The sequence below is a fragment of the Saprolegnia diclina genome (genome assembly GCF_000281045.1).
Source record: "Saprolegnia diclina VS20 unplaced genomic scaffold supercont1.97, whole genome shotgun sequence".
Taxonomy (NCBI): domain Eukaryota; phylum Oomycota; class Saprolegniomycetes; order Saprolegniales; family Saprolegniaceae; genus Saprolegnia; species Saprolegnia diclina.
Window position 1 is genome coordinate 1 of NW_008246164.1, and position 8,802 is coordinate 8,802.

The 8,802-nt window shown below is 56.6% G+C and overlaps 3 protein-coding genes across 3 annotated transcripts; 1 reads left to right on the forward strand and 2 right to left on the reverse strand.

The window, feature by feature from the left end:
- Positions 1 to 1,358: 1,358 nt before the first annotated feature.
- Positions 1,359 to 2,416, reverse strand: SDRG_15613 (hypothetical protein). The gene has a single exon (XM_008621791.1). It carries the CDS (start codon positions 2,254 to 2,256, stop codon positions 1,456 to 1,458), a length of 801 nt encoding a protein of 266 aa, XP_008620013.1. The 5' UTR covers positions 2,257 to 2,416; the 3' UTR covers positions 1,359 to 1,455.
- Positions 2,417 to 4,339: 1,923 nt separating this feature from the next.
- SDRG_15614 (hypothetical protein) lies at positions 4,340 to 5,219 on the reverse strand. The gene has a single exon (XM_008621792.1). It carries the CDS (start codon positions 5,168 to 5,170, stop codon positions 4,409 to 4,411), a length of 762 nt encoding a protein of 253 aa, XP_008620014.1. The 5' UTR covers positions 5,171 to 5,219; the 3' UTR covers positions 4,340 to 4,408.
- Positions 5,220 to 7,397: 2,178 nt separating this feature from the next.
- Positions 7,398 to 8,196, forward strand: SDRG_15615 (hypothetical protein; the record flags this gene model as incomplete). The annotated part of the gene is made up of 1 exon (XM_008621793.1): positions 7,398 to 8,196. One exon carries the CDS (start codon positions 7,398 to 7,400, stop codon positions 8,136 to 8,138), a length of 741 nt encoding a protein of 246 aa, XP_008620015.1. The 3' UTR covers positions 8,139 to 8,196.
- Between the last annotated feature and the right edge of the window lie 606 nt (positions 8,197 to 8,802).

Consider the following 8,802-nt stretch of genomic DNA (forward strand, 5'->3'; position numbering starts at 1 on the left):
GGTCCGGCAACTTGTTGTTCTGTTGACGGACCAGGGAGACCAGAGGTGTTGGCCGTATGCGAGATGCGACCGCATGGTGGCAAGGCGCTACTAATCGGCAAACATATGACACCACGCAAGGAAACAGCTGACCCAACAACCGGCGTGGCAGCCCCATGGTTTTATCCAACGTCATCCAGTGCACGGTTGCATTTCAACAAGCCCCACTTCTCTATTCCTCCACTTCTCTGGTCTTTGCGCAATGAGTATTTCGCTGCTGTATTTTCGTCGAGTAATCGGTGCATAGCGCCGCATCTTTTGGAAAATGCACGTGTGGCTCTCTCAACGTCGTCGCGTCGGTCAACGAATATGCTACGCTGCTTATCAGCATGAGTCACAAGCTGAGTCATTGGTGTATGTACCGTGAGGCTGAGGCCGGCAGCATGCGTGTAGGTGGTCGCACAAGAGTCGCCGTCGTCGCGGGGCGTCGGGCCGAATCTCCTGTGGATCGGCGCAAGCAAAAAACGGCCATGCCCTATCAACAACGACAGACAGGCAACATCGAACGCGTGTGTGCGCTCGCCACGTCGGATGAAGTGCGGAGCGTCGCACGCTTCTCTCCACGACGCACGGCAGAAAGTCATGCGCTGATGACGGACGACATGGCTGCGGCAACGGTAATGCTACGTTTCTTCTCGTGGACGCGCGTCTTCATGACTAATACATCATCGTGGACACTGAATTCGTTGGACGTGACACAAATCCGTCACGGCGTGGACTCGACTTTGCGCGTGGGTACTTCTGGCTGCATCCCATGTAAAGTCTGCAAGGAGCTTGCACATCGATTTGTTAAGCAGAGTACATTTCAAGGCTGCAATGCGCAACCATTTGTCTGGCAGGTCGACCGACGCGTTTGTAGGAGCTGGAGCTCGGCTAGCCCATTCCAATGGCCTGCAACCGTCGCTGCTTGACAGCCACGCGTCCTTGCTCGACCTCTCGCGCCGCACTGCCTTGGATGCTGAGCTTTGGAGTCACCAGTCTTGTCCGTCCAAGCTGTCGTCGCATTCGCAGACGTGCGTCGCAGTCACGTAGTACTTTTCTTGCACCCTGTCGCCATGACGCCAAGCCGACAGACATGCCATCTAGATACTAGGATACGCCGACTTGGTGTCTTTTTTTAATCAGAGTGGAAGGTTGGGTGTTGGCGGCTAGGGCTCCGCCGATCGATGTGGCTGTGTCGACCAAACGCCAGCAAAAAGCTCCGTTGTCACCCGCTCCAGGTCTCTTGGGCTAGTTGTCTGACGTCCTGCACAACCGCGTGCTCGACCGGCACAATAATGTGCGCGGCAAGTGCAAAGTGAAGAGCACGTTCGCAACACTCGCCACAAATCGTCTTTGAAAAATTGTCTACTTGTTCACTCTATAATGTTATTGTACAATACTCTAATGACGACCAACACCAAGCGGACGCTCTACTTAATGTGCGTCTTGGGCTCGAAAGTCGCGGATATGGGGGGTACACAGCCCGAGGCTCTTGCCGAGGCGCTTGCAGCCGGCGATTTTGCACATTTTTTCCTTGCGGTGGATCTCGCAGAGGCCGCCGCCGCGGTCGGTCCGGTTGCAGTCGCCGATCGTGCACGTTCGGCAGCCGCCGTGGCGTGCGCACTTGTTGCCGCGCTGCGCGCCTTTCATGCAACCGTCTTCGTTGCAGCGCTTGCCACCGCCATGGGCCCGGCACAGCCCGCCGCCTTGACTGCTCTTGTCGCAGCCAGCATACTTGCAACGCGCACCGCCGCCATGGGCTTTGCAGAGGCCTTGGGACTGCGACGCATTCACGCAGCCGTCGATTTTGCACGACTTGCCGCCACCGTGGCCGACGCAGTAGCTGCCGTTCTGCGCTTCCTTGCCGCAGTTGGCGACGATGCACTTCTTACCGCCGCCATGGCGCTTGCAGACGCCGCGCGACCGCACCGCGCGGTAGCAGTCGGGCACGGAGCACACCTTCTTGGCGAGCGCGTCGCAGTCTTCCGAGTCGGTGCCAAAGCTCACGCTGCTGCAAGTGCTGAGTGACCGCGCAGGTCGAACGGGCGGCAGGTCGGTGGTGGCCGAGACGCAAATCATGATGGGCTCGATCGTCATGGCCTCGAACGTCGAGCATTGGACGTCAAAGAGGTCGTTCAAGAACTCAACGTCACCCAATAGCACGACGGGCGGGCGGCCCGACTCGAACGGAATCGGTTCGTACTCGTGGTAGCAGTCGAGGATCGGTGGCAACATGGTGCTGGTGAAGATGTGCGGATCGTGGGAAATCGAAGTGTGAGGGAATCATGCAGACCATGTCTGCCGCGCGAACGACGTGCGCTGCGTCACGGCAGGTGGCGGCCACCAGTTGGGACGCCGTAACTCGCCGCGCTGGCTCACGAAGTGTGTGTTCGTTTAACCATTGACCAAATGTGCAGAAAGAAAAACGCTTCAGAACCAACTGCCGTCAAGCGTCACATATAGCGATACCAAAGCGGACAAGCAAATTTCCACAAAACACAAAGCTTTCTCACCACGTCCACAAGGCAAAAAGATGCGGAATTTCTCAAAAGATGCGTGTCGTGGCGACGCGGCGCGCGTCAAGAAGGTTCGGACGGCGTCATCGACGATATAGAGACTGCAACACCGACAAGTGCGTGAGGCTCCTTCTCCTCTTCAAGGTGGCATACACATATCGTGTCCTTGCACAAGAACGCAGCGTGTGCATGGTTCGACGTGGAGGAGTCTGTTCCATGTTCATGTAGCTCGCGCCATCAACCTCGATGGCGGGTGCTCGTGGTTGGCGTCGAGTGCTCTCTGTGATACAGCGCGCGGGTTATATGACTCGGTGTGGGTCGATGGCGCGCAGGAGAAATGTACCATTGATGCAGCGTTGTGGCACCGAAGACCGTTAGCGAGCGACAGGTGTCTCCAACAGACGCTGGCATCGATATAAACTACAGTGTACACTGTATACTAGTATGGCACTAGGAGTCACCAGTCTGAAGAGAACTTTGCGCAAAGCCAGGTTGCACCGCGACGTGGCAGCTCGACGATGCCGCCAAATAATTCACGTACCCAATACGCAGCATCGAACGGCGCTGTCGCAGACTTCCAAGATGACTTGGCAATGTCGTTTCATGTCTGCAGTTTGTCCATTGAACTTGATTGTGTGTGAGCGCTCGCCAAGATACATGGGAAACACATCGAGTGTGCGCCAGTAGAGAAACCAAAAAAGCGAATACAAACTGTAAGGTGGAGTACGTGTTGGGCGTCAAAAGGGGCCATCGTGATAGGGAAGTGCTTACCATCGCAGAGACCAAAGGTAATGGAAGGCGGCTCTACGAACTCTTAGTACTGTAGCCCAGATTGACTGTAGCCCAGCGAGTCGCTCTTCAAACGTCCCGAATGCTGTTGGCAAAGTTAACCGGATCCGGATAAAGATTTGCCGCCTGGCGATCTTCAGGATCCTACATCCAACAGCGGCCTGGCAACAGCTCCAGGCGCTACATGTATCCGATAAAGGGCCACCTTTCCGAATGGATTTACGTGGATCAGTTTCCCATGCCGCGTGAATAGAGCCTGTGACGCGTGCCCCCTTCCTACCTCTGTACTCCGCTCCAGTGCTTTGCGACCATTCTGAGTTGTTTCGAAGAGAGGCCTGCGCTTCGCTAGTATACATTTGCACGCGTCTGAGAGTCGCAGTCTTGAGCAAACCTGCTTGGACTTTGGTGGCCAGAGGTCAAGATGTAGGGGTTTAGCCGCGTATCCACGGCGCGGCTGCTCGATCCAAGTGAAAGGTCGCGGCGGTGTTTACACTGTCAAGCCAGCGCAGTATGCTGTCCAGTAGGTTATCCTTTCCACTCGTGCCTTTAAATTGTTTCCGGATGGAGAACCCGCCATGGCATGCATAGTTTATAGCGTCGTCCGGAAGAAACGAGAGGCGTAGTTTTTCAGGGTTGGGGTCGCTGGCATTTCACCCTAGTCATGTCATCGGTGCCACGCGAGCGCCGTCAACACAACCCAGCAGTGAGATGCGAAGACTCTACGTCTCGCTGTCCTAGTGGTATACAAGTATAAGTGAGGCTCCTGCCTTTGGCAATGCCATCGCGCGCCAGAGACTGACGTTGTTCTCTTGATGATAACTCTGTGAATTCCATTGCTGGCAAGCAGCGTTTGGAGGAAGTCACAAAGTCCAGCGCTTCGCTTTTGGTCCAGTGGCATCCAAATATGCCGACTCGCTAGGTGCAAATCGCATTGTCCCTCAGCGTCCAAGGCTTATACGGCCGCAGCCAACGATGTTAATAATGCGTATGCGTCAACTAGTGGCAGAACGCGATGGTGTTGTTCAAATGTGGCTAAATACATGGGATGGTTACAATGGTCTATCTATCTAGGCGCGCTTCAACTAGTTTGCGGACGTGGCGCGGAGCTCGCGGATGTGGTGTGTGCACATGCCCATGCTCTTGCCGAGGCGCTTGCAGTCGCTGACTTTGCACATGCGCTCTTTGCGGTGAATTTCGCAGAGGCCGCCACCGCGGTCGGTGCGGTTGCAGTCGCCGACCGTGCACGTTCGGCAGCCACCGTGGCGTGCGCACTTGTTGGCGCGCTGCGCGCCTTTGGTGCAGCCGACTTCGATGCAGCGCTTGCCGCCACCGTGCGCGCGGCAGAGGCCACCGCCTTGGCTGCTCTTGTCGCAGCCAAACACTTTGCAGCGGGCGCCGCCGCCGTGGGCTTTGCAGAGACCGTGGGACTGCGCCGCGTTGACGCAGTTGTCAATTTTGCACGCCTTGCCACCGCCGTGGCCGACGCAGTAGTCGCCGTGCTGCGCCTCCTTGCCGCAGCCCGCAAACGAGCAGCGCTTGCCACCGCCGTGACGCTTGCAGACGCCACGAGACCGGACGACGCGGTGGCAGTCGGCAACTGAACACGTCTTCTTGACCCCGTCGACAAGCGCGAGCTCGATTGCGTCGACATACATGGCATGCGGCGCGAAGACGGGAGTGGCGGCGGTATAGTCGGTGGCAAAGTCGGATACGTGCTCGAGCTTGATGTTGCACGAGTGCGCGTCGAGCGCCAAGAGGTCGAGAAGGAACGCGTCTTCATGCAACATCACAAACGGTGCATGATAGACCGCTTCAAACGGGATGGGTTCGATCGTGGACTGCATCGCTCAAGTTGCCAAGTGAGCGTTTTTATACTCCCAACCAACGTGGCCACGTGGTGGTGTCTCTTGGAACATGTGGGCGCCAGCTCGAAACCGAATCGAGACCACCTGTTGCCTTTTGACGGTCCATAGCGCTCCCATTGAGAGCCGGTGTCGAGAGTGCCAGCGCGAACCAGCAGCGTGTCTTGCACGTGCCTCGTGGCAGAGAGGTATCGCAGGAGCAGGATGAGACTCGAGTGGTCGATGACGAGCGCGGCGTCGTATGGACCGCCTTTGCCCATGATGTTTGGCGGTTGTTGCCCTTGAGGGGGATTAGGACCGCATGCCGGTTCGTCCGCAAGCAAGCCCGAAAATGGAGAACGCTATCGAAGGAACAACGTGTGATATTACAGCCGCCTTTTCGACGCGGTACTGGGTATCGTGCGGGTGGGCTGATCCGAAGGGCGTTACGCCGACGTACGTGAAGCCGCATTTGGGTGAAATAGCTGTCGAACTTGGATACAATGCGTCCCTTGGTACCCTTCCTGGGCTACTAGACCTAGAGTAATCGCGACAACGACTGTTGAACGACGGCCCAAAGGTCCCACCCTGTCCGTCATTCGTCCCACGCACAGTACTTGTGGCGTTAACACATACCCGTTCTGGCTTCTGAGATGCCATGACGCGTCGTTGCGTCGATTAGCTCAATAGGACATTCCTTGATGGTCCTCGTACCAGCGCATTCGAGTATCATGGGAATCTGAAAACCAGTAGAAAGGTCCTAAGTCGACAGACAGCTTCGTCACAAGGCAAGCGTCCGCGCACGGCGCATTAATTGGCCAGCTTGACGAAGGGTCGTACAATGCGGGACGTCGCGTTGGCGTTCTAGAATTGATTTCAAATCGTCGTCAATTGCAACGGCGCTGGCTTCCTCGCACAGGACTCGCCAACGTGGAGACTCTGGACGGCGTCCGTGTATCTGCCGTTGCTCACCACGAGGCACGGCCTTCGAAAGAGCATAGAAAGGCCTCCGCCACGTTGCCTACGCACCGGGCACTATAAATGAATGACGGTACCGTGTCGGCAAGTTACGTGGCTACTAACCCTCTAAACTAATGTCTCAGTCGTTGTGTGTGCCGTGTGTGCATCGTGTCATTGAGAGTGCTGCCGCCGCGATACCGGTCGAGCTTGTTGGCGGCGAATTGGACTCGGAACTACTGAACAAACGGAGCTTGAAGGGTTCAAAATGATGGCCAAGCAGTGGAAACTTGCATGGAAACCAAAAACTGCGTCCGAGACTCCAGTTTCAACGAAGCTCGCGACGGCACTCGTGTGGCGTGCGTCGTTGAAGCGAAAAGCGTCTGCGAATGATGATGAGTATCCGCAAATGTATCCACTGTGACGTCGCCGTCCGTGTGGGGCACGAGCTAGGATGATGCTTCGGGCCACTGGCTATGCAAACGACTATTCGGGTTCGAGCGTTGCAGCTTGTGCGCTACCGGTGGTGCCATGGCGCCAAACGACGCGAGTTGCGTGTCTTGGCCCATCGATGCAGCTCGCGTCATCGACACTGCGCGTTCTTTTGTGGTAGCTCGCAGCGGGATTCGATCGAGTAGCCACGAGCTACTCCAAACCGACCAGATTTTTGCGGCACCCGATACGCGCACCGTATTTTGCATCATCGCACCTACCGTTGGTGATGCGCTGGTCATGTGCGCGCGACTGAAGTGTGGATGCGCACTCTTGGCTGTATCATTATTCTGTCGTCGAAATATGTCCTCGTCAAGGCTTCAACTAGAAGAATGAGCAAGCAAGTATTCACTCTTCCACCACCGTGTGGACAGTCGCCGCGCAGGTACGTCAGTGCGTTGTGGTGCTTGCTCTTGCGCGCGTCAACAGTGTCGCTCCGAACGCATTCCTGGGTTGTTCATCTTGTGGCTCTGGACTGGATCCTAAACACTCAACTATCACTTTGTTTACATTTGTTGAGCGGCTACCTTGGCGCTTGTATTGACGTGCCTTCTTGGAGGCCAGCGCGTGCGACCGTCCGCAGCTGCCACCGAATAGTAGCCGCGTCGACTTTGATCGAGGACTCAAATATATACAAGTCCAACGACGACGACGGCCCCATCCAAGTGATGATTGCCGACCACATGGTCTCCACTTCGGCACTCGCCACTGTCTCCCAAAACCGGTCGAGAGAACCAGACGCGATGACGTGGTGAGCTCATATTTCAATTCGACCCGTGCCATGCACATTGATCCTATTCCGTTCGCATCTGCCGCGCGCGGCATCGCGTTGGAGGACGCGCGAATGCTCCACGAGCTCTTTCTCGAGCCTGAGAAAGAGACGCGGCGGGTCGCCCTGCACCGCGCCGTGAGCATCTCGAGCAGCCAAGGCGGTGCGACCGACGCCGAAGACAGTGTCGAGCTCCCGGTACCAAAACGCAACTGCAAGATCCATGGCTGCCACCGCGTCGTGCGGTCGCGGGGCGTCTGCAAGCGCCATGGTGGTGGGAAGAAGTGTACCTTCCCCGACTGTACGAAAGAAGCCCACAATGGTCTTCTCTGTGTCGGCCACGGCGGTGGCAAGAAGTGCAAAATTGACAACTGCGTCAACGCGGCGCAGTCTCAAGGCCTCTGCAAGGCCCACGGCGGCGGTGCCCGCTGCAAGGTACCAGCATGCGACAAGAGCAGCCAAGGCGGCGGACTCTGTCGCGCCCATGGCGGTGGCAAGCGCTGCAACGAAGTCGGCTGCATGAAGGGCGCCCAGCGCGGGCACAAGTGCTCCAAGCACGGCGGATACCGCACGTGCACGGTCGGTGTTTGCACGAGGACAGACCGCGGCGGCGGGTACTGCGAGATTCACCGCAAGGAGCAGATGTGCATCACCGCAGGATGCCAACGGCTCGGAAAGAGTCTTGGGATGTGCACACCACATCTGCGTGCGTATCGAAGCCAGCGACCAAGTGACGTCGCCAAATGTCTGTAATCCAGTAGCTGTACTACAATGAAGTTGATGGAATGAGTTATGAACATGCCGCTCTGTCAGGTTGACAATTTCTTCTTGCGCTGACGAGGCACGACTGTTGCATTTTTCGAGAAGCGTCAGTGGTCAGTGGCCGTGCACGCCATCGCTCGAGAAGCTGTAGATTAGAAACGAAGTTATGAAACTAGTATCTCTATCTGTGCAGTTAGATGATGCAGTGCCGTACTCTGATGTTGATACTGGACCCCCTAGCGTTTTTTGGCTTGGGCGCGTCGTGCTCTTGCGCGCACGCTAGTGTCTAGATGCGGCGCGTCAGCGAGGTCAAACTCGTGCGCGTCGTGAGGTCTTGTGGCTCGGCTCACGGTGTCGAAGGCGGCGACTGAACGTGCCTACCCCACCTGAAGGCGTCGACTGACTTGTTACTAAGCTTTGAAAACTTATATTTATCAGGTAACACAGGGTGAGCTCATGGGGTGAGCTGGTGACACAAGATCAACGCATTTGCGAGAAACGGTCTGCGCCCACGCAGCACAAGTACCACACCGAAATCTTCGGCGTGGCATCCTTCGTCGCGTCCCTTCACACCTCGGTTAGGACCCTTGGCGAGTACTAGTGCGCTATATACCTCTTTCCTCGCCCGCAACCATACCACAAACGCTAACTTGCT

Coding starts and splice junctions, on each gene's coding strand:
- SDRG_15613 (XM_008621791.1), bottom strand. CDS start 2,256: ATGTTGCCACCGATCCTCGACTGCTACCACGAGTACGAACCGATTCCG.
- SDRG_15614 (XM_008621792.1), bottom strand. CDS start 5,170: ATGCAGTCCACGATCGAACCCATCCCGTTTGAAGCGGTCTATCATGCA.